This window comes from Mobula hypostoma, chromosome 4 (genome assembly GCF_963921235.1).
Source record: "Mobula hypostoma chromosome 4, sMobHyp1.1, whole genome shotgun sequence".
NCBI classification, from domain to species: Eukaryota; Metazoa; Chordata; class Chondrichthyes; order Myliobatiformes; family Myliobatidae; genus Mobula; species Mobula hypostoma.
This window is the reverse complement of record NC_086100.1, coordinates 204892691-204918582: the sequence shown is the minus strand read 5'-3', so window position 1 is coordinate 204918582 and position 25892 is coordinate 204892691. Positions and strand designations below refer to the sequence as shown.

The 25892-nt window shown below is 45.6% G+C and overlaps 1 protein-coding gene across 1 annotated transcript; it reads right to left on the bottom strand.

The window, feature by feature from the left end:
* Positions 1-2140: 2140 nt before the first annotated feature.
* On the bottom strand, positions 2141-20318 carry LOC134346021 (NACHT, LRR and PYD domains-containing protein 3-like). Its single transcript, XM_063047358.1, has 11 exons — positions 20296-20318; positions 19725-19864; positions 19125-19216; positions 12487-12711; positions 9154-9325; positions 8988-9053; positions 5378-7148; positions 3180-3266; positions 2854-3024; positions 2531-2698; positions 2141-2369 (listed from the first exon to the last, which is right to left on the bottom strand). The coding sequence occupies exons 1-11, from the start codon at positions 20316-20318 to the stop codon at positions 2267-2269; spliced, it is 3018 nt and encodes a 1005-aa protein (XP_062903428.1). The 3' UTR covers positions 2141-2266.
* Between the last annotated feature and the right edge of the window lie 5574 nt (positions 20319-25892).

The window sequence follows — 25892 nt, the reverse complement described above, 5'->3', positions numbered from 1 at the left end:
TTGGGATGTATTGTAGCTGTTGTACGCGATGTTGTTTTTGAAATCACATTCAAAATCGTGTTTAATTTTTGTCTTCATGCATTTGGAAAGATGCCATTAAGCTGGAAATACGACCCGAAAAGTTGCGAGGTCGTTGCCGGGCCATGAATGGATGAATAATAAAGAGAGGTTGGGCAATTTAGGAGTGTTTTCCATGGACGGTGGGAGAATGAGAGTCAATATTCTAGACATGTATAAAATAATATGGAACATAGATCAGGTGAATGCACAGAGTCGTTTTAAAAGAGATTTGCTAAGTATACCCGCACAACAAAAAGAAACGCAGTGTTATGTGTGGTGACAAGTAGGCACTCTGATAATAGATCTTACGTTGAAATTTGAACTGGAATGTCAAGGCTTTGAAGAGGGTGCAGAAGACTTTTACCAGGGCATGGGCTACAACAAGAGGTTGGATAAACTTGGGCTATTTTCTCTGGAAGGGAGGAGATTGAGGGTAGAGATTTATAAGTTCATGAGAAGCATGGATAAAGTAGACAGACAGGATAGTTTTCCCAGAGTTGAAATGTCAAACAATAGAGGGCATACATTTAAAGTGAGATGGGGCAATTCCAATGGAGATATGGGGGGGGGGCGGTGGAGGGGGTGGGAGAGGTTTCTTTTTAACACAGTGTGGTTGGTGCCTGGAATGCGTTGCCTGGGATGGTGGTAGAGACAGATACATTAGGGATTTTAAAGAGGTATTAATATAGGCACAAAATTTTACATTAAATGGAGGAAGATTCAGAGGAAGTTTTTTTTTCCACAGTGAGGCGGGAAGACAGGAATGTCCTGCCGAGGGTAGTTATGGAGGCAGGTGCATGAGGAACAATTAAGAGACTCTTAGATAAGCACAGGGACGACGGAAATATGGAGGGCTATAGGCTGTGAGTGGGGAGAAATTCGAGGTAGTTGGGGCGCGGGGGAGCGATTTGGGGGACTGGCGCAGGGAGAGTGCGGGCCTCAGCGAGGAGAGTTCTGGAAGGCAGCCGAGTGAGGAGAGCGCAATTGGTGGGGCGGGGGGGGGGGGGTGCGGTTCGAGCGTGCAGAGTGCGGGGTGGTGGTGGGGAGCGAGGAGAGCGCAGAGTCTGCGGAGGTGGAGGACGAGATCCTGTACTATATTCGTCGGCTTGGGGATGATGCGACAATGGGTGGTAATGGGCTGTGCAGTTATGATGGGTTTGACATTGTTCAGCAGCGAGAGAGCGAGGATGTGGCGGGCGCAAGATGAGCGCGCGATGAGAAAATAAGGACGGTAGGCCGGTGGTAGGTGCGAAGAGTGACCCCAGGCGGTAGGCATCCAAGTTGAGCACGCGGGTGGGAGCTGGAGGGCGTGGGGAGGGTAGCGATGAGAGAGCGGTGGGAAGAGAGCGCGGGTTAGGAAACGAGGAGAGAATGGGAGAGGCATCGAGGGAGGAGAGCGCGGGAGGACACCAGACTCTGTGAGACTGACTTTCATCAGGCTGGAAATGAGATTCTGCTTTGCTGTGAAGAGATATGGACCACTGTTACAGTGCACTAAGTGCGCGGGGCGGCAGTAATCTCAGCTCTGTGTTTATTTCCTCTAGTAAGACTCATCCGACACCAGCACAGGACGTTACGGTGGTTTATTGATTTCATCATGACAAATGTAAATTAAACTACGTATGAGTTGCTAACAAACGGGTATAAATAAGCTCCCGATTCATACACAGTCACACACAATTAACTGACCGACGACAACGAGAGACAGGTTGAGTAATCAGTCCCGTTTCTCACCGTCACTCTGAATCGGGGAATCGATGATTATAAAATCACACATCAAGGCACTGACCGAGATCGCTGCAGATCCAGGGTCACTACCGAGTTATTTGTTAATTTAACATCAGTATAGCGGCAAGACTGACGAATATACCGTCCTCAGCCCAAAGTGAGAAAAAACGATCCCCTTCCCGGATAACCCCACCCGGGACAGTGGTGTCCCAGAGCGACAATGGCCGCCTATGTAATTCCGGTCTGCGTAATTCCCCGGTTCCCCTTGGCGAACCCTGCACCAGGACATCCGGCGGAAGCAGGGCCGCTACACTGCAGACGGAAACACTCGGCTCCGGTATTGCCTCTGACGTCGGAGCACGCTCGGCTGGAGTCGGATTCTATTGGAATTAATTCTGGAGCGCGGCCATTAAAGTCGACCGTTGAAGGTAAAACCGGGAAATCTGCCTGAATGTCTCCATCCCGTGGGCGAAAATGTTCACATATCCCGATGGTCAAATATCACGCTCAGTCCGGGTCCGGGTTTCTGGAGAGACGTCAGTTCATTCTTCCCGGTTTGATTGAACCGGTTCTCCACCAGCCTGAAACAGATGGAAGAATAAAGATGAAATAAACAGATGACACAACAGTGTCAGTAACGGGGGACTGGGATTAATGTTTCAACAACACTCACAGACAAATATCACCAGAAAACCCGCGGATCCGCTGTTTTTTTTAAATCATATTGAATCTTAACACTTACACAAGCCGCTCCAGACTCGGGAGTGCCAGTATAAGGCGACGAAGAGCAGGCACAGATCGGTCTGTGAGCCAATTTGATCCCAGGTTCAGCCGCGTTAGTATTCGGTTTGTAATGATAGCTGAGACGAGATCCTCGGCACCAGAATCTGTGAGACGGACACCACTCAGCCTGGAGATGAGAGAGAGTGTGGGTGAAGGACACAGAGACACAGGAGACGTTACAAGTCCCCAGTGTTTATCAGTAACACAATTACTTATCACACTAATGTTCAGCGTCAGACACCCAGTGACTGTAAACACAGTCTCCCACAGTCTGGTACATACCACAGTTTCTGTATTTTACACTCTGGGTTCCTCAGAGCTGCAGATACCAGTTTCACTCCTGAATCTCCCAGTTTATTAACACTCAGGTCCAGCTCCGTGAGAGATCGGTTTGTACTGAGAGCGGAGACGAGATCCTTGGCTCCAGAATCTGCGAGACCGACACTGATCAGCCTGGAGATGACAGATAGTGTGGGTGAAGAACGCAGAGAGACAGGAGACGGTACAAATCCCCAGTGTTTATGAGTAACACAATTACTGATCACATTAATGTTCAGTGTCGGACACTCAGTGACTGTAAACACAGTCTCCCACAGTCTGGTACTTACCGCAGTTTCTGTATTTTACACTCCGGGTTCCTCAGAGCCGCAGACACCAGTTTCACACCTGAATCTCCCAGTTGATTCAGCCCAAGTCTAAATACAAACAGACAAACTGATGAACAAAGTGATTCAATCCGTGGGTCTGATGGAATTTCTCCCACTCGAATATTTCCGAAAACATTAAACCCTTCAGTAAGTCACTGATCGGAGTTCCCATCACTGTCAGTGTCCCTCACTGCCCAGCTCCCGGGTGTTCACCGAATGTCAGCAATTTAGTCTGTCGCTGTGACCCTGTAAACTCCACAAATTCCGTCTCCTTCCCCGACGGTTAGAGAGATATTCATGTTCTGTGAGCGTCGGAAGGAGTAGGATTGAAGTTTAGATAAATTCCCATGGTGAAGAGGCGTGTTGGATGGAAAGATGTTCAAAGGCGATTGTGGAAGAGACTCCCACACCAGGATAAAATAAATAGGCAGAGAGATTCCACCGGCAGAAAGGGGCATGGAGAAGAGAAATCCGACTGGAGGAAGGGGCGGAAAAGAGAGGTCCGACAGGAAAAAGGGAGATGGGAAGGGAGATCTTATAGGAGGAAGAGGTGGGACGATCGATCCCTTCAGGAGGAAGGGAATGGGGAAGAGAGATGCCACAGGGGTGGGTTAGGGAAGAGAGAACGGTGAAATGGAAGGGGATGCGCAAGACAGATCTCCATAAGAAGTGGTAGGGAAGTGAGTTCCAACTGTGGGAAGGGGGATGTAGGAGCTACTTCCCTCAGGATGAAGAGGAATGGGAACAGAGGTTCGACAGGAGGAAGGGAGATGCGAAAGAGAGATCCCACAGGGGAAGTGGGACGTGGAAGTGTGATCGGACAGGTTCAAGGGAATGCGCAAAAAAGATTCTCGGAGTAAGGGCTTGTGGAAGAAAGATCCGACCGTCGGAAGTGGAATAGGGAAAGGCGGTCCCACAAGGCGCAGCGTGAAGGGGACGAGTGATACCACAGGAGGAAGTGGGATGCGAAGGAACATTCCGCTGTAGTAAGGAGGATGTGGAATAGGGATCCATAAGGAGGAATTAGGCTTGGAAAGAGATCCCACAGAAAGATAGTGATGCGGCATAGAGATTCCACGGCTGAAGGGAGCTGGGGAACAGACATCCGCCAGGAGAAAGGGGGTGAGGGAGCTTGATTCGACAGGATGGAGGGGAGTGGCGAAGAAAGTTCCGTCGGAAGAAAAGGGATTACTACAGAGAGATCTCGGAGGATGAAGCGAATAGGTGTTCCCACAGGAAAAGGAGGGTGTGGAAAAGAGAACAGGCAGTTGGAAGGAGGATGGGGAAGGGACATCAGACTGGATGAAGGGGAATGAGAGAAGAGAGATCCCATAGGAAGAAGGAGGATGGGGAAGAGTTTTCCGTCAGTAGGATGTGGAGTGGTGCAGAGAGATCCCACGGGATGTAATGGGTGTGAAAGAGAGATTCAATGGGAGCAAAGCTGCGTGGGAGAGAATTCGGACAGGAAGAAGGGGATTGGTGCACAGAGATCCACAGGACGAAGGGGATGAGGAAGAGGGATCCAACAGGAGGACGGGGGTGAGCGAGGCTGAAGCAGAGATATCCCACAGAAGGCTAGCGATAAGAAACGATGATCCCTCAAGAAGAGGCGATAGGGGTTAGGCCCACAATCTGGAGAGGAGGTGCTCATATGTAGACTGCGTATCTGATAGTGAGCAAATACGCACAAGTGGAGCGATAATGAGAATCACACACAGGGAAGGACAAGGTCAGGACAATCTCACAGAGTTCTGTCTCAGCCTCTCACGAGGACAGTCCACTGAACCTCTCTAGTCTCTCAGCAGGAAGATGCTGTGAAATTCTGACCCACCTGCTGCAGTCAGTGCCGGCCTGGGTGTCAGTAACAGTGAAAAGAAACATTGTCAATAGACCTGTCGCAGACAGCGAGAAACACGGCCATTCCTGTGATTTACTACCATTAAACCAGTGGCCGTTGTTCATTGATCTGATGGTCTCCAATGTCTCTTCACAAGGAATTACAGAATCCTCCCGTCTTTGGGGAATTACTGACCGATCCCCTGCTCATTTGTCACAATTCTTCACAATATGATTTATTACAGTTTTACCCAAATTCATTTACATTGAAACAGAACAATGCAACAGTTTCACAGTTCAGAGTGAGAGATAAATCAAGTTACCTCAACTCCTGGCACTTGTGCAGCCCGGGTCCCAGCCGCTGGATTTCTTCACACTGAATGTGGCATTTCTCCAGGTCGAGGTGTTTTATTGTATCACAGAATCCGATGACATGAGACAGGACAGCGCAGTCAATCGGGGTCAGTGTCATTCCACTGAATGAAAGTGTTTCCACAGATCCCAGTGCGGCCTGAGACAGTCCAGGATTCTGAGACTCAAACAGGTAGTGCAATGTGTTCAGGAGGCTTTTTTTTTTACCAGGTCCACTCCCAGTGTTTTCGCTCTGGCGTTTAACCTCCTCCTTCACCCAGTCAATCACCCGGCAGATTGTTTGATGAGGAAATGGACCCCGAAATTCCTCCAGGCCCTGAGCTGTGATTGGGGAGGAGAGACCAGCAACAAAACGGAGAAATACCTCGAATCGCCCATCTGTTGCGTTGTGAGCTTCAGTGAGGGATTTCAGGATATCCCCGGGATGTGGATTCAGGAATTGTGCGATTGCAGCTACAAACTCTTGGATGGTGAGGTGTGGGAATGTGTACACCACACACCGGACAGAAATCTCTCTCTCCAAAAGCTCCATCAGGAACCCGGACAGGAATCGGGAAGGTTGCAGATCGTAGTTGATCAAATCTACACCTGTAAACACAATTTTCTTTTCGGACACTCCTCTGAAGGCCATCTGACCAACTCTGAGTAATACATCACGGGGGCTCTCAATTTCACGGCCGTGGTTTTTCAGGATGTTGTAAATATAGTAGCAATATAGTTGGGTGATGGTCTTTGGAACTTGCTGCGTGTCCCTGACATTTTGTGTGAAGAAAGGACTCAGTGCCAGAGCGAGAATCCAGCAGTAGGACGGGTTGTAGCTCATGGTGTACAGGATCTCGTTCTCCTTCACGTGTTGGAAAACAGCTACTGCCACCGTCTGATCTTCAAAATGCCTGATGAAATATTCCTTCCGTTCCTCACCAACAAATCCCAGGATTTCAGCCCATATACCGATTTCCGCCTTTTCCAATAAATGTAACGCAGAAGGGCGGGTGGTCACCAGCACTGAACACCCTGGGAGAAGTTTGCCCTGGATTAAACGGTACACAATGTCCGACACTTCACACCACCACTCGGGGTCTGGGCACTGATGCTGAGGTTCTGTGTATCTCGCACTGTCACCAAAATTGATTTCGTGTTTGAATTCATCCAAACCATCAAATATAAACAACAATGCCTCTGGGTTCTTCCAGACCTTTCTCAGGATATTCCCAAAGTAAGGATACTGGTCCAGAATCAGTTCCCTCAGGTTAGTTCTGCAGTTAATGGAGTTTAAATCCCGGAATTTGAAACTGAAGACAAACTGGAATTGTTGGTATATTTTTCCAGTGGCCCAGTCATAAACAATCTTTTGTACCATTGTTGTTTTCCCGATCCCTGGGACTCCGGCCAAAGCTGCCGAAAACCCGGACCTCGATGGTGTAAATAATTTCTTCAGTTTGTCGCGAAAACGATGTGAGTCATTGCTCTGAAACAACTGATCCATCCGGAGTTTTTCCAACTTCCCGCGGAGATGTTTCACCCTCCATTCCTCGTGAACTTTGCCTCTTGCCAGCAGTTCATGTTCCACCAGTCTCCGATCTCGAACAGTAGAAATGACAGTGAGCTCAGCGTATTGATCAACCAGCTGGAAAACCTTCTCCTGCTCGCTCATCAGGATCGCGTTCACTCTCAGTTCTTCCGTCTGTGCCCGTAGAGTCTCTTTGTGTTTCCTCTGAACGCCTGAGGACATTATGGAAAAAAATGTAAGTGTCGATTCTAATCATCATGAATCCCCCAACACATTTTCTCTGCGAAAGGTTTTGCAGAAGTTCAGACAATGTTTGTCTGCCGGTGGGGATCCCGGCATACCTGCAGTGCTGAAAATGAATACGATAGCACAATCATTTCAACTTCACAGCTCTACCACTCCATGCGTTCATGTCTTCCTTGATAGTGGCATTTGCCCCTTTGTTAATAATTGCAGTTTCACAAAGCTCTGATGAACACGAGGTCAACGCACAGTCCTGGATATTTCAATTTTCTGATTTTACAGAGGGGGAGATACACACTCTTTTTACAGTTTAAAATCTGTTGAACTGGGCTTTTGTACCGACCTTTTTAAGAAACGCTACGATCACTCAAATCCACCACTCCTTAGTAGTCCATAATGTGCAATATTGCTTTCATCCATTTGCCTATTTTAGAGTCCCTTGAATGCCCTTAATGTATCAGCTTTAGCCATTAACCCCAGCAGAGCATTCCGGACACCACTCTCTGTGTAAAGGATAAAGAAAACTACCTCTGATATCTCCTTTAATGCCTGTAGTATAAAGCAAATAGTAGCGCCCTGCTGTTCTGTTATTAAACAGAGGGATGTGGGCGTGCCAGTGCAGAGTTCACTGAAAGGAGCATCTCAGGTAGATAGGATGGTGAAGAAGGCTTTCGGCAGACTGACCTACATCGGTCAGTGTCTTGAGCACACTTTGCAGTTGTAAGATGTCACTGACTCAATAGGAGTAACTGTACAGATTTGGTCACCTTGTCATAATAAAGATGTTAGTAAACTAGGGGAAGTGTAAAAAAGGTCCACCAAGATGTTGTCAGAACTCGACGACCAGAGATACAAGGAGAGATTGCATAGAATTGGATATTATTCGATGGAATCTAGGAGATTGAGGGATGGGCGGATAGAAGTACAATATCATGATGGACACAGACGGGGCGCTCAACGTCTTTGCCCCGGAGATGTGGTGCGAACAACAAGAGAGTTTAGCGTTAAGATCAGAAGGAAAAGAGTCGAAAGAAGCTTTGGGGACAACCTCTTGACACGTACTTGGAATGAACTAACAGATATAGTGGGTGATCAGGGCACATTATCAATGTTGAAGGCACCAGATACGCACATGGGCGGGAGAGTTTTAGAGGGTTATGGGCCAGATGCAGGAAGATGGGACGAACTCGCTGGGTAACACTATTCGTGCGGATGTGTTTGGCCAAAGGCCACGATTCCATGTTGTAAGAGTCTATGACACTGTGTATCCATCACAACATCAGGGAAAATTGTAAATCCCAACATTTGATTATTTTTACTTTCCACATACTGTTCTGGCTCCCCTGTCATTTCCTTGAGATTGAAACTCTCAATATCAAACCATTGCCAATTTGAGCTAGTGGTAGTCCTCAATTCGCTGTAACGTCTCCACATTCTCCTCTCCTCTCAGGATCTGACATGAATGTTGTGCTAGGCCACTGCATTCCGGGTGTGAGTCTTCCTAGACTGGGATTCATGCTGGGATCATTCTGCCTTTATTTGTTGGAAGAGTTGACAACTCTCGACGCCTCTTGCCGGCGCTCCGGAACGTAGAATTCCCACATTCTTACTAACGGCATCCATCAGCACGGCCGATTAATGGACTCGTGTTGGAGGTTTCTGCTCGAAAGCTCGAAACTTGGCAGGGTGTCTGAGGACTATGGCAAATCTGAATGGCTTCCAATCCTCCAGGCACCCAGATTCCAATACGAGCTAAACAGGGGTACATATCCGCAGAGTGAAATAAAAATTTTGGTATTTCAGCTTACCTTTCAGGTGGGTGGGCACTTCAGATAAACGCCGCTCCCTGTCCATGTAGGAGAACTGGGCATCACCTGTTGAAAACAGATTGACCCTATATGAAGTCTGCTCTCTGCAATACTTTAAATTCGGCAGCATCTACATCTGTAACACACAGTGTATTGTTCACCGTACCACATTCCTGTATTTCCTTCAATATTCTGCTCAGCTTCGGTAAATTGTGATGTATTTTCACAAAGGATTCCCACAACACCCTCCGGACCCCGGAGCCCTTCTCCATCACCAGATCCAGGAGGAGTTTGGAAGCGCTCGCTCGGTTTCCCTTCTCCGCGAGCTCAGTGACGCTCTGTAACGAACAAAGGGGAATATATTGAGGAGCGGAGGGAGGCGGGCTGTAGGCAGGAGGAAAGGGTCGACTGTCGGACAGGATCTGCAGGAACAGTGAGTGTGGACACTGGACGGGTACAGGTCCATCCTGGACAAAGACAGATAAAACACCAGGTAGAGCAATGACAGTGTCACTGACTGGTTTCCCGGGGAAAACAGCTGGTAAAAAGCAGCAGGTTCACGTGATGGACGGTGGCAGGCTCACGCTTAATTGCCTGGCACCATGAGTGTTCCGGTCTCAGCCTACTGCTGCGAACTTGCACCGAGGAGCAGCCAGCAATTTCAGGAGTTCTGCGCATGTCAGGAAGATCAATGCAACTGGCAGTAATGGCGAAAAAAAGAGTTTGGACTGGAATTATCAGACATCAAAAGGGGAACGTTATGTTTAGATATCATGTGCGGCTCAGCGGTACCATTCAGTCTGGGTGACAATAGGTGAATGTGACCCCAGTACAGAGTGGTAATTAGAAGGCGGTCTCTAGTTAATTTTGCGGTAACTTACGCATACTTAGCATATTGTGGGTTTATTGATGCTAATTCAGCAAACTTTATGTTAACATTTCTTTTTCCAGAGGGTGGTGAATCTGTGGAATTGATTGCCACTGAAAACCGTGGAAGCCAAGACATATATTGTTGAAAGACATGGACAGAGTGGATGTGGCAAAGTTTTTTTCCCATGATGAAGGAGTCTAGTACGAGAGGGCATGATTTAAGGATTGAAGGGCGCCTATTCAGAACAGAAATGAGAAGAATTTTTTTTACTCAGAGGGTGGTGAATCTATGGAATTTGTTGCCACGGGCAGCAGTGGAGGCCAAGTCATTGGGTGTATTTAAGGCAGAGATTGATAGGTATCTGATTAGCCAGGGCATCAAAGGTTATGGTGAGCAGGCGGGGGAGTGGGACTAGATGGGAGAATGGATCAGCTCATGATAAAATGGCGGAGCAGACTTGATGGGCCGAACGGCCGACTTCTGCTCCTTTGTCTTATGGTCTTATGGTCTATATAGGTATATATAGGACATAGAAACCTGCAGCAAATTACAGGCCATTCGGCCCACAATGTTGTGTCGACCATATAACCTACTCTAGAAACTGCCTGAAATTTCCCTACCACATAGCCATCTATGTTTCTAAACTCCAAGTACCTATGTCTTAAAAAACATAGGTTTTTTAAGATCACTCAACCTATTCTCATAAGAAACGCTCTCTAATCCAGCACTATCCGTGTAAATCTCTTCTGCGCCATCTCGACAGTATCCACTTCTTTTCTGTTGTGAGGTACCAGAACTGAACACAGTAACTCAAGGCGGGGGGGGGGGGGGGTCTAACCTCGGTCTTATATCGCTGTAACATTACCGCACGGCTCTTGAACTCTATCCCACGGTTGATAAATACCAACACACCACACACCTTCTTAAAAACACTGTCAACCTGCGTAGCAGCTTTGAGCGACCTTTGGACACTGACGTCAAGATCTCCGTAATCCTCCACACTGCCAAGACTCTTACCATTACTATGATATTTTGTCTTCAAATCTGAACTATCAATTTGAACCACTTCACACTTGTCTGGTTTGACCTCCATCTGCCACTTCCCAGCCCAGTTCTGCATCCTCTCGATGTCCCGCTGTAACCTCTGACAACCTTTCAGTCTGTCCACAACACCGGAAAACTTAGTGTCATCAGCAAACTTACTAACCCACCCTTCTACTTCCTCATCCAGGTAATTTATAAAAATCACAAAGAGGAGGAGTCACCGAACTCTTTGCAGAATACGTAACAGCTACAACCACCCTTGGCCTTCTGTGGTTTAGCCAAGTTTGGATCTCAGCAAGGTCTCCTTCGATACTATACTTCCTTACTTTCTAAACGAGCCTTGTGTGGGGAAAGTTGTCAAATGCCTTACTGAAATCCATATACAATACGTCCATCCATTTAAACAGGAGATTGATAGGTTCTTGATTATTAAGGTGTTCAAAGGTTATGGGGAAAGGCAGGAAAGTGGGGTCGAGAGCAATGATACTTTGTGATACCTTATACTTTATTGTCTCCAAACAATTGATACTAAAGCGTAAAATCATCACAGCGGTATTTGATTCTGCTCTTCGTGCTCCCTAGAGTACAAGTCGATAGAAAATATTAAAAATTGTTAAATGTAAATTATAAATCATAAATAGTAAATAGAAGAGGGAAAGTAAGATAGTGCAAAGAAAAACAACGGGAGGCAGGTCCGGATATTTGGAGGGTACGGCCCAGATCTGGGTCAGGATCCGTTCAGTAGTCTTATCACAGTTGGAAAAAAGCTGTTCCCAAATCTGGCCGTACGAGTCTTCAAGGTCCTGAGCCTTCTCCCGGAGGGAAGAGGGACGAAAAGTGTGTTGGCTGGGTGGGTCGTGTCCTTGATTATCTTGGCAGCATGGCGATCAGACTCGACGGGTCGAATACCCTAATTCTGATCATATGTCTTATGATCTTAACAGTATATACGGTAGGATTTTTAAGCTGTAAATATAACAGTCACAAGTAACAGAAGTTCACAGAACCACGAGGCATGTCGGGGTAATTGCTCAAATACAACCGTTTCTGCCGTACACAAGAGAGACGATATTCAGCAGTGTCTGGTCAATATATGCTGGGGCTGAAGGTAGACTGGGGAGGTGATCTGCGAAATAAGTCACTATACAATTTATTTGCGGGAAATCCACTGGCTATGAAGCAAACGCAAACTGGTGTGTAGCAATTAAGATCGAGCTTCGCGAGTATAATGGGAAATGAGACAGATTGGTGCAAAGTGGTTTTCTGTCCACTTGCAAGTTCCGTCAAGTGCCATAGTACCAAAGTCTCCTGTCAGTGATTGGCTGCACCGTAACCTGCCTAAAAATCAGAGAGGCTACTATTGGTTGAATAAAGGATAAGTGTACCTGCATCTGGGGACATTTCTGTTATTATTATAAAGGGCCATAAGGCCTGTTTCTGTGCTGTAGTTTCTGTGGTTTCTATGGTTTCTATTGACCACAAGCATCTCGGCCTTTCAATGTCCGACATTTCTTCTGCACCGGTACTGTGCGTCTGTGATAGCTTTAGCAGAATCTGCACTCAGTCTGTGTCCTTTAGACTTACGTGATACTCCCGTCCCGTGAAGTGATCCTCGCCTGTTAACATGAGGCCGAGTTCCTCCACACCCTCCTCAATCGCCTGCTCCAGTCGGTCCCGATAGAATTTCGTCAACCGGAACAGTTGGTGATCAACACAATGTGACAGGAAGGAAGAGATTGCAGAGTTCCGAACTGTGGACAACAATAGTAAATCACAGCATGATTGTGCCGACCACGGTGTGAATTTAAACTAATCCCATAGACAGGCATACGGTCAATATCCTGCCGTTTCCTACTTACTCAAGAGCTCTCTTGAAAGCACATTCCAGACACCGATCAGTCTCAGTGGAAATCATACATCCTAAATCCCCTTCAAACTTTCACCTTCAACCTATTTCCTCTAGTATTTGATATTTTGCACTCTGAGTCAAAGACTGTATGCTTTATCCATGCCTCTCCTAAATTTTAACTTCTATGAGGTAAAATATCATCTTCCAAGGGAATCTAACGTTGTACAACCTCTCCTGATGTCTAATATTCTGTAATCCAGGCAGTATCTTTGTTAATCCTCCATATCATTCCTGTGATGTAGTTATCAGTTGTGCGAACAATACTGAAATTGTTTCTAAAGTAAAGTTTCAACAAGCTACAGCACGACCTTTCAAAATTTCGACCAAGCTACACCTCGACCAATACTGTTACTCGTCTTTTGTACCATATCTACTTGTGTCTCTACTTTTTATCTATCTATGTACTTCCTCACCTAGATCGCACAACAACGGGATCAATGATTCTTGTAGAACACTACTGGACACAGCCCTCTAGTCAGAAATCCCCATCCATTTCTGTCTCTCCTTTGTGCGGCTAAGCCAACTTTATAATTAATTTACTAATTATCTGCTGAACACTCTGAACCCGAAACGGTATTTTTTCCTTTCCCCTCATTGATGCTGCCTGACCTGCTGAATTCCTGCAAATTCTCTCTGGATACACTTTTGGTTTGCTTTGATCCTATACGGTAAGGTCAGTTAATTGTCCGGGAAGACCGCTTAAATTACACGTCTAAGTTTTTCCTCTATTCTTTATATTACTCAAAAGATAACCCCCACTCCATGTTTGGGTCGAAGGACCTTAAGCACACTTTAAGAAACACACTTTCACATTAATCAACTAAGACCATCATTTGAGCATTATAACAGATTAACAGACCACAAATCTGGTAAAGATACTTTGTCTACGGTGAGCTATAACGGCTCCACAATCTGTAATGTTCTGTATTTCGGCCACTGAATCAGACTCCGGGAAGCTACGTTCATGATCGTTAAGCTACTATCCGAAAAAGCAACTGGATATTAAACATAGAAACATAGAAACATAGAAAATAGGTGCAGGAGTAGGCCATTCGGCCCTTCGAGTCTGCACCGCCATTTATTATCATCATGGCTGATCATCCAACTCAGAACCCCGCCCCAGCCTTCCCTCCATACCCCCTGACCCCCGTAGCCACAAGGGCCATATCTAACTCCTTCTTAAATATAGCCAATGAACTGGCCTCAACTGTTTCCTGTAGCAGAGAATTCCACAGATTCACCACTCTCTGTGTGAAGAAGTTTTTCCTAATCTCGGTCCTAAAAGGCTTCCCGTCTATCCTCAAACTGTGACCCCTCGTTCTGGACTTCCCCAACATCGGGAACAATCTTCCTGCATCTAGCCTGTCCAATCCCTTTAGGATCTTATACGTTTCAATCAGATCCCCCCTCAATCTTCTAAATTCCAACGAGTACAAGCCCAGTTCATCCAGTCTTTCTTCATATGAAAGTCCTGCCATCCCAGGAATCAATCTGGTGAACCTTCTTTGTACTCCCTCTATGGCAAAGATGTCTTTCCTCAGATTAGGGGACCAAAACTGCACACAATACTCCAGGTGTGGTCTCACCAAGGCCTTGTACAACTGCAGTAGTACCTCCCTGCTCCTGTACTCGAATCCTCTCGCTATAAATGCCAGCATACCAGTCGCCTTTTTCACCGCCTGCTGTACCTGCATGCCCACTTTCAATGACTGGTGTATAATGACACCCAGGTCTCGTTGCACCTCCCCTTTTCCTAATCGGCCACCATTCAGATAATAATCTGTTTTCCTATTTTTGCCACCAAAGTGGATAACTTCACATTTATCCACATTAAACTGCATCTGCCATGAATTTGCCCACTCACCCAACCTATCCAAGTCACCCTGCACCCTCTTAGCATCCTCCTCACTGCTAACACTGCCACCCAGCTTCGTGTCATCCGCAAACTTGGAGATGCTGCATTTAATTCCCTCATCCAAGTCATTAATATATATTGTAAACAACTGGGGTCCCAGCACTGAGCCTTGCGGTACCCCACTAGTCACCGCCTGCCATTCTGAAAAGGTCCCGTTTATTCCCACTCTTTGCTTCCTGTCTGCTAACCAATTCTCCACCCACACCAATACCTTACCCCCAATACCGTGTGCTTTAAGTTTGCACACTAATCTCCTGTGTGGGACTTTGTCAAAAGCCATTTGAAAATCCAAATATACCACGTCCACTGGTTCTCCCCTATCCACTCTACTAGTTACATCCTCAAAAAATTCTATGAGATTCGTCAGACATGATTTTCCTTTCACAAATCCATGCTGACTTTGTCCGATCATTTCACCGCTTTCCAAATGTGCTGTTATCACATCCTTGATAACTGACTCCAGCAGTTTCCCCACCACCGACGTTAGGCTAACCAGTCTATAATTCCCCAGTTTCTCTCTCCCTCCTTTTTTAAAAAGTGGGGTTACATTAGCCACCCTATTCGCTGTTGCCCGTTCAAAATATGAAATATGCTCTCATAACTCAGACACTAAATTCCCAGCAATGTTCCAACGACCCGACGCTGCCTTCTACAAATGAAATAACAGCCGTTCCTCCCACTGACACTTGGATCATTTCTCAAATCAGGGTGTGCCAAGGGATGAAAGAAATTCTGCCTGTTCCCTTGAATGTTACATTGCCCACACAATCGCCGATGGAATCCTTTCTGTGTTTCACCCACATCCATCTCATTCAGGAATCGTTCTCTTTTCACTCAGGTGAAGATTTGCATCGTGAGCGGCGGATTGATTAGACATGCCTAGTATTAGGATCCTGCGCTGGAACTGACGAACTGTGCCAGTATTCAAGGCCGCTTTACTAAACAGTTTCTAGAGTAGGTTACATGGTCGGAACAACACTGAGCTAGGAGCCTGCAATGTGCAGTAGATTTATATGTTCTTTTGTCTTAGTTCTATGTTATATGTGCACCATACGGACGGAGGTTTAATTGACACGTGCTAGCGAGGGCAAGAGTAGTCGGATCAGGCAGATGAATGCCTGGCTGAGAGACTGGTGTAGGGGGCAGGGCTCCAGATTCTTGGATAATTGGGATCTCTTCTGGGGGAAGTATGACCTGTTCAAAAAGGACAGGTTACACCTGAACCCGAAGGAGACCAATATCCTGGCGGGAAAGTTTAGTAGAGCTGTTAGGGAGGGTTTAAACTAATTTGGCAGGGGGTTGGGAACCGGAATGATAGAGCGGAGGAAGGGGAAAACAGAAATAAATCTAAGATAGTGAGCAGTAAAGATGTTAGGAAAGACAGGCAGGTGATGGGGCAAATTTGTAGCCATTGGGATGAGTTGCAGTGCAATAAAGTTGCAGTGAAATCAAAGCAAGGAGTATCAAATACTGGTCTTAAGGTGTTGTACTTAAATGCACGCAGCATAAGGAATAAGGTGGATGATCTTGTTGTACAGCTACAGATTGGCAGGTATGATATTGTGGCCATCACTGAGACCTGGCTAAAGGATGCATGTCTCTGGGAGCTGAACGTCCAAGGATACACGGTGTATAGGTAGGATAGGAAGGTAGGCAGAGCAGGAGGCGTGGCTTTATTGGTAAGAAATAATATTAAATCATTAGAAAGAGGTGATATAGGATCGGAAGGTGCAGAATCTTTATTGGTTGAGCTAAGAAATAGCAGGGGTAAAAGGACCCTGATGGCAGTTATTTATAGGCCTCCAAACAGCTGCAGGGATGTGGACTACAAATTACAACTGGAAATAGAAAAGGCTTGTCAGAAGGGCAGTGTTATGATAATTGTGGGGGATTTTAACATGCGAGTAGATTGGGAAAATCAGGTCAGCACTGGATCTCAAGAGAGAGAATTTGTAGAATGTCTGCAAGATGGCTTTTTAGAACAGCTTATTGTTGAGCCTACCAGGGGATCGGCTATACTGGATTGGGTATTGTGTAATGAACCGTAGTTGATTGGAGAAATTGAGGTGAAGGAACCCTTAGGAGGCAGTGATGATAACATGGTTGAGTTGACTGTGAAATTAGAAAAAGAGAAGCCAAAATCTGATGTGTCGTTATTTCAGTGGAGTAAAGGAAATTACAGTGGCATGAGAGAGGAACTGGCCAAAGTGGACTGTAAAGAGACACTGGCGGGAAAGACAGCAGAGCAGCAGTGGCTGGAGTTTATGCGAGAAATGAAGAATGTGCAAGACAGGTATATTCCAAAAAAGAAGAAATTTTCGAGTGGAAAAAGGATGCAACCGTGGTTGACAAGAGAAGTCAAAGCCAAAGTTAAAGCAAAAGAGAGGGCATACAAGGAAGCAAAAATTAGTGGGAAGAGAGAGGATTGGTAAGTTTTTAAAACTTTATAAAAGGAAGCCAAGAAGGTCATTAAGAGAGAAAAGGTTAACTATGAAAGGAAGCTAGCACATAATATCGAAGCGGATACTAAAAGCTTTTTCAAGTATATAAAGAGTAAAAGACAGGTGAGAGTAGATATAGGACCGATAGAAAATGATGCTGGAGAAATTGTAATGGGAGATGAGGAGATGGCAGAGGAACTGAACAAGTATTTTGCATCAGTCTTCACTGAGGAAGACAGCAGTATACCGGACACTCAAGGGTGGAAGGGAAGAGAAGTGTGCGCAGTCACAATTACGACAGAGACAGTATTCAGGAAGCTGAATAGTCTAAAGGTAGATAAATCTCCTGGACCAGATGGAATGGACCCTCGTGTTCTGAAGGAAGTAGCTATAGAGATTGCGGAGGCATTAGCGATGATCTTTGAAAAGTCGATAGATTCTGGCATGGTTCTGGAGGACTGGAAGATTGCAAATGTCACTCCGCTATTTAAGAAGGGGGCAAGGAAGCAAAAAGGAAATTATAGACCTGTTAGCTTGACATCCGTGGTTGGGAAATTGTTGGAGTCGATTGTCAAGGATGAGGTTACGGAGTACCTGGAGGCATATGACAAGATAGGCAGAACTCAGCATGGATTCCTTAAAGGAAAATCCTGTCTGACAAACCTAATACAATTTTTTGAGGAAATTACAAGTAGGCTAGACAAGGGCGACGTAGTGGATGTTGTAGATTTGGATGTTCAGAAGGTCTTTGACAAGGTGGCACACATGAGGCTACTTAACAAGATAAGAGCCCATGGAATTACGGGAAAGTTACATATGTGGATAGAGCGTTGGCTGATTGGCAGGAAACAGAGAGTGGGAATAAAGGGATCCTATTCTGGTTGGCTGCCGGTTACCAGTGGTGTTTCGCAGGGATCAGTGCTGGGGCCGCTTCTTTTTACATTGTACATCAACGATTTAGATTATGGAATAGATGGCTTTGTGGCTAAGTTTGCTGACGATACGAAGATAGGTGGAGGGGCCGGTAGTGCTGAGGAAACGGAGAGTCTGCAGAGAGACTTGGATAGATTGGAAGAATGGGCAGAGAAGTGGGAAATGAAGTACAATGTTGGAAAATGTATGGTTATGCACTTAGACAGAAAAAAATAAACGGGCAGACTATTATTTAAATGGAGAAAGAATTCAAAATTCTGAGATGCAACGGGACTTGGGAGTCCTCGTACAGGATATCCTTAAAGTCAACCTCCAGGTTGAGTCAGTAGTGAAGAAGGCGAATGCAATGTTGGCATTCATTTCTAGAGGAATAGAGTATAGGAGCAGGGATGTGATGTTGAGGATCTATAAGGCGCTGGTGAGACCTCACTTGGAGTACTGTGGGCAGTTTTGGTCTCCTTATTTAAGAAAGGATGTGCTGATGTTGGAGAGGGTACAAAGAAGATTCACTAGAATGATTCGGGAATGAGAGGGTTAACATATGAGGAACGTTTGTCCGCTCTTTGACTGTATTCCTTGGAATTTAGAAGAATGAGGGGAGACCTCATAGAAACATTTTGAATGTTAAAAGGCATGGACAGAGTGGATGTGACAAAGTTGTTTCCCATGATGGGGGAGTCTAGTACGAGAGGGCATGACTTAAGGATTGAAGGGCGCCCTTTCAGAACAGAAATGCGAAGAAATTTTTTTAGTCAGATGGTGGTGAATCTATGGAATTTGTTGCCACGGGCAGCAGTGGAGGCCAAGTCATTGGATGTATTTAAGGCAGAGGTTGATAGGTATCTGAGTAGCCAGGGCATCAAAGGTTATGGTGAGAAGGCAGGGGAGTGGGACTAATATAGGAGAAAATGGATCAGCTCATGATAAAATGGCGGAGCAGACTCAATGGGCAGAATGGCCTACTTCTGCTCCTTTGTCTTATGGTTTTATGGTCTTATGGACAAAGAAAGCCCACTGAGCATACCTGCGTCCATTCTGACTCTGACTGATGATGGATGATTGCTGTCTTCTTAAATTCCTTCTCGGTGGAAGAGCGTCCCAACTGCTGGTAATGCTCTGAATAACACAAATAAAACAGAGCAAATAAATGGCAGGGATTTAAACACAAAATGCTGGAGAAACTCTGCTGGTCAAAAAGCATCTATGGAAAGGAATAAACAGTCGAAGTTTCAGATCATAACGCTTCATCAGGACCAGAAAGAAAACGAGGTCAGAGTCAGTAGGGGACAAAGTGAAAAGCTAGGAATTTGATTAGTGAAAGGGTAAAGGGCTGGAGAAATGGAAATTTGATAGGAGAGGGTCGAAGAATATGGAAGAATCTTATTTCAGGAACTTCGAGAAATCGATGTTCATGCCATCAGGTTGGAGGCTACCCAGATGGAATATAAGGTGTTGTTCCTCTAAGCTGAGTGTGAACTCATCGTGCCAGTAGAGGAGGCCATGGACTGACATGTCGGAATGTGAATGGGAAGTTGTATTAAAATCGTTGACTAAAGGGTGATCCCGCCTTTTCTGGAGTACATGTTCGCGGTGAAATGGTCTCCCAAACTACGTTGGGTCTCACCAATATACAGGAGGCCACACCTAGAACACCAGATGCGGTAGATGACGCCAACAAATTCACAGGTGAAATGTCGCATCACCTGGAAGCACTGCTGGCGGTCCCGAATGGCAATAAAGGAGGAGGTGTACGGGCAGGTGTAGCTGGCAAGAATGAGTACAAGCAGGGAGATCAGTGGAGAGGGACGAATGGACATTAGATTCGCGTAGGGAGCGATCCCTGCGAAGTTGAAAGTGGCGGGGAGTGGAGGGGGAGGGGGTGAGACATGCTCGGTGGTGGGATCCCATTGGAGATGGCGAAAGTTACGGAGAATTATGTGCTGGATGCGAAGGCTAATGTGGTGGTAGGTGAGGACAAGAGGAAGCCTATCCCTGGTATTGCGGCGGGAGGATCCGGTGTGAGCGAAATGGAATAGATGGGGGCAAGGGCAGCGTTGATGGTAGAGGAAGCTCGTTTATATGAAGAAGGAAGATGATTACTTTGCAACTATGAAAGTACCTCCATTCCCTTCATCAGTGCTGCAGTTCGCTTAGGACCCAAGTATGACCAATTACGAGTAAATTCTACATCTTGCCTGTCCAGTAACATCTGGCGCATCTCGCCGATAGATTCAGAGATAAATGCACCATTTATAAAGGCCCTTCGGCCCAACGAATCCATGCCGACTTGTGTACCAAGACAGATTGCCCGATTTCCTGCGTAAGGCCTATGTTGCTATATAGCCCTGCGTCAGAAATTTGCTGTCCATGGCCCTTTTAAACCTTTACCTCTCATACTTAATCTATGTCGTTTGGTCTCCCTTGACTTCGGAAAATGACTGCTAATATCCATCAGATTCCTGCCATTCAAAATTTAAAACACTTCTGTAATGTCGTTGTTCATTCTCCTATATTCAAAGGAGTAAAGAAAAAGAGTGGTCATCGTCTCCTTCTAACTCAAGCCTTCTAATACTAAAAACATAATCGGAAATCTTTGAATTATTTGCAGTTTATCGCAGTAATTTCCAGAAAGTAACGGCCAAAACTATGCTTAGTACGGCAAACATTGACTCCCTTACGACATATACGACAGCAATATAATGTCCTAGCTCCTGCACTCATAGTGTCTTGACTGATGAAAGCCGGCGGGATAAACGCCGTCTTCACCAGTGTGACAGGGTCCTGAATTACCCCTATGAACAGTGTTTTTGAAAAGAGAGAGAAGGTGTTATCTAACACCGAAATGTTGTTTTGAAAGAGAGAGAGAGAGAGAGAGAGAGAGAGAGAGAGAGAGAGAGAGAGAGAGAGAGAGAGAGAGAGAGAGAGAGAGAGAGAGACGAATACTAACTGTTGGACTGTCACTTTAAGGCACAAGAAAGAACTGGCTAACTTTTGGATTTCTGCTGAGTTGGAGATGGAACCGAGCAGCTCGTAAGTTGCTATGGTGACGGAGGGCGTTATCTGACGGACGATCGATGTTATGATTTTTCGGCAGCGTGTTTATACTTTCTTCAAGGATATTTGCCCGCTTGTGCATTTCTTACGCAGACAAAGGAAGGAGGAGTAATTTGAGTGACAGTTGATGCTCTGCACGGGAAGATAAAATAGGAGGTCAGATGATAGACCTCAGACACATGTTCTGGGACACTGAATGAGCTTTGTTGTGCCAGCAGAAAAAGTGGGTTTTTCGAGGATCGATCAGGCAGTTCAATCAGCGGCTCTTGCAGTGAAAATGAAAGGCAGTGACCGGTGGGAAGTTGTCTACGTGTCCACCCTTGCCTGCGTGACAGCTCCACCACAGAAAACAGGCCCCCTTTGTTGTGGTCACAGTCGGTGACTTTTAAAGGATTTCGGAGGACAACGGGAAGATCGACAGCGTCAACTCAACTAAAGACTCAAATCTCCCCCTCTCTCTCTTCTCTCCATCACTACTCAACTCAACACCAGGAACTGAACTGAACAGAACTGAACTTTACTCATCATCGTAAGACTATATCTTTTTACCCCTAGACTTAAGGAAGCTTGATTTTCCACATATATTTCCACAGTTACTGATTTACTTACTTATATATATAATCATTGCTAACCTGTTTGATTGAACTACATTTATATTACTGTATTGCGTACTTACTAATAAATATTATTAGTTAATTGTGTCATGTACCCCGTGACGGGAATAAAGAACCAGCAGAAATAAAAAACACTTTGGAGTCTATGTATTGCTATAATCTAATAACATTTATTAATAACTACGCAATACAGTAAAGTAAGTGAAGATAAATCAAACAACAGGAATTCTGCAGATGCTGGAAATTCAAGCAACATACATCAAGCAGGTTAGCAATAATTATATATATGAGTAAGTGAATCAGTAAGTGTGGAAAAATATGTATGAAAAACCAAGCTTCTTTAAGTCTAGGGGTAAAATGATACAGTGTTACGATGTTGAGTAAAGTTCAGTTCATTTCATTTCGTGGAATTTAGTTGAATAGCGATGGAGAGAGAGAGAGAGAGAGAGAGAGAGAGTTGAGTATTCAGATGAGCTGTTGCCGTCGGTTTTCTCGTCGTCCTCCGAAATCCTTCACAAGTCACCGACTGTGACTTAACAACAAAGGGGACCGTACTTCGGTGTGGTGGAGCTGTCTACCCAGTCCAGGGTCGGACACATGGACAACTCCCCACCGGTCTTGCCATTGAATTTTCACTGGCAGAGCAATTGGATTGATCCGCCTGATCGATCCTCCAAAACCCACCTTCTCTGCGGGCACAACAATGCTCATTCAGTGTCCAGATCATTTGTCTGAGGTCTGTATCATCTGACCTCCTATTTATCTCACCGGGCTGAGCATCACCTGTCATTCAAAGTGTCCCTCCTTCCTTTGTGTGTAAAGGAATTCGAGTAGGCAACAAGTCCTTGGAAGTAACATCAATAATGTCCTGTCGGTCACCGTAGCAACCTTCGAGCTGCTCAGTGTTATCTCCAAAGTAAAACTGCAATCTTACCTCCCGTGACAGACCAACCGTCAATCTTCGTCTCTCCCTCTTTTCAAAACAAGTCATCAATGATAAATGACTCTGTCTGTCTCTCTTCGACCAGCTAATAGGGGCACTTCTGGATCCCCTCACAATAGCAATACTGGACCCCAAAGTGTTTTCTATTTCTGCTGGTTCTTTATTCCCGTCACGGGGTACGTGACACCAGCTTGTGACCCCACATTGAGCGAACTATTCATTACAGTCCTCAGTCCCTCTGCTCCATGACACTCGCTGGCGACCTAGAACAAATTCTACGTAGGTTTGTTTTCCGAAATGCACCATCTCACATTCAACTTTATTAAAGTCTATTTGGCACGCCTCCGTCCTCTTTCCTAATCGATCAAGATCCCCCATTATATAAGATAATCTTCTTCAGTATCAACAAGTCTTGCGAATAATGTGTCACCAGCAAACGTATTGATCAAGACCTGTGCATTCGCATCCAAATGATTAATATAAATAACGGAAAACAAACGTACGAACATAGAGCGCTGTAACATGCCAGCGTCCATCTGACTATCACACCCACTCACCTGGATACACTTGCTACTTTCCAACACTTTTGTAATATCCCCCTCCCCGTAGGTGTTATTGTTCTTTGTAAACGTTTGTAATAATGTTCCTCCTGAACATTAAGAACTTTCAGTATTGCTGGCTTACCGCGTCAGTGAGTTGCTCGTTGGGCAAGAAAGTGAAGGAGCTGGACTTGGTGTGGATCGTGCTGCTACCTGCTTCAGAGAGGTATTGGAGGGGTCGGCTTCCGAGGTGGTGTGCAGACTAACAGGGAACGATCGTCTTAAACTCCTTTATTGTGATAGCAAGATACTCTTGGACATTGTCAGTGTGCAATGGTCTAACACCGATTCAATGATCTATTAGCAAACGGCGGGGTAGCTGCGTGGCCTCGTCGTAGCAAGGACTGGGGCTCAAGCTGCGGCATCGCTTGTTTACAGCCGCCCAGTGGAGAGGCGTCAGATTCGTTACACTCCACCAGAGGCAATGTGGCGTTACGTCCAAGCTGTAGTCCGTAATACCACCCCCAACCCCGGTGTTCGCTCGGTCAAAAAGTTCTATTTTAACTTCATCAGTCTACAGGACTTGTTTCCAAAATGCATCAGATACTTGTTTGGATGTTTGGATGTTCCTTTGCAAACTTCTGACGCTGAATTTTGGTCTCAATGAGCAAATGTATGCTCGGAGATAAAAAATCTGTAAAAAATGCTGAAGATGAAAAGAGGATGCCTTCTAAAACAGGATAATGATCCTAAACACACCCCAAAATCCACAATGGACTACCTCAAGAGGCGCGAGCTGAAGGTTTTGCCATGGCCCTCACAATCCCCCGACTTAAATATCATCGAAAATCTGTGGATAGACCTCAAAAGAACAGTGCATGCAAGACAGCCTAAGAATCTCACAGAACTAGGAGCCTTTTGCCAGGAAAAATCCCCCAAACAAGAATTGAAAGAGTCTGAGCTGGCTACAAAAAGCGTTTACAAGCTGTGATACTTGCCAAAGAGGGTGTTACTAAGTACTGACCATGCAGGGTGCCCAAACCTTAGTTTCGGGCCCTTATCCTTTTTTCTTATTTTGAAACTGTAAAAGATGGAAATAAAAAAAGTAATCTTGCTTAAAATATTAAAGAAATGTGTCATCTATAACTTTATGCCTTAGGAAATCAGGTCATCCTTTACTCGCTTAGCTATTCACAGTAACGGAAATTTTGACCAGGGGTGCCCAAACGTTTGTATGCCACTGTAGAGTTTCAGCTCAAACTTCCCTCATCTGACCCGGTACAGGGAGCCACCTGTCTACTGAAATTAAACCAAACACGTTCAACAATTTATTTCCACTCAACTGGAACAAATTTGATTAAAGGTTTTCTCAGAGCGTCTCGATTCAGGGGAGTTTATTAGCATTCATTTTTCAGGAATGGCATTAAGATATTATTGCGTTTCCATTCGGGCACCTGTTGCCACGAGAAATCCGCTCGCCCACGGTTAACAGCGGGTTTCATTTCACAAGCAGGGCTTACTAATCCACACCCCGCTGGAAAAACTTGTGGGATCTGTCCTTCTTGAAAGTCCATTAGACCCGAATATATAGGAACAGACTTAAATCATTCAGCCCATCGAGTCTGCTCCGCCATTTCAACATGTCTGATCCAATATTATTTTGGTTCCATCTCCCACCTTCTCCCAGTGTTCATTCATGCTCTGACCAATCAACAATTTATCAATCGCTGCTGTAAAATACGATATTATATATATATATATAATGATCTGACACCCACAACTGACTGTGGCAAAGAATTCCTCAGATTCGCCTCTCCCTAGCTAAAGATATTCTTCCTCATCTCCGTTCTAAAGCGACGCCTCTCTATTCTAAGGCTTTATCCTATGGCCTTGGGCTCCCCCACCACAGAAAACATCCTCCCCACATCCACTGCATCAAGGACTTTCACGATTCGATGAAGTTTCAATCAGGTCACCTCTCATCCTTCAGAATTCCAGTGAATACTGGTGTTGGTCATGTTGTATTTAAAATATAGAAGAATAGGTCAAGGACAGTGGAAGCAGATAGATCAATTGTCTTTGTTTCTTTAATGTCCCTCTCTCTGGCCCAGGCAGTTGTCCCCACAATCTTCAAGATCGCCACCATCGTGCCAGTGCCGAAGCATTCCATTGCCACGGGCCTGAATGACTTCTGTCCCGTTGTATTCACCCCCCATCATTGCAAAGTGCTTTCGTTCTATCACATCCGAAATCCTGTCTGCCCACTACCCTGTACCCCAATCAGTTTTCATATCGCACCAACAGGTCAACAGAGGACGCCATCTCCACGGCACTTCACTCTGCCCTGACCCACCTGGACAGCCCCAACTCTTACGTCAGAATGCTGTTCATTGACTTTAGTTCGGCATTCAATACTGTGAACCCTCCAAGCTGATCGCCAAACTTCGCCAGCTTGGTATCAGCTCATCCCTCTGCAAATGAACCTTTACTGTCTGACTAACAGACCCCAATCAGTTAAGTTAGACAGCCTCTCCTCCTCCACTCTCACCCTGAACACCGGCGTGCCTCAAGGCTATGTGCTGAGCCCTCTTCTGTACCCCCTTTTCACATATGACTGTGTTTCTGTACATGGTTCTAACTGC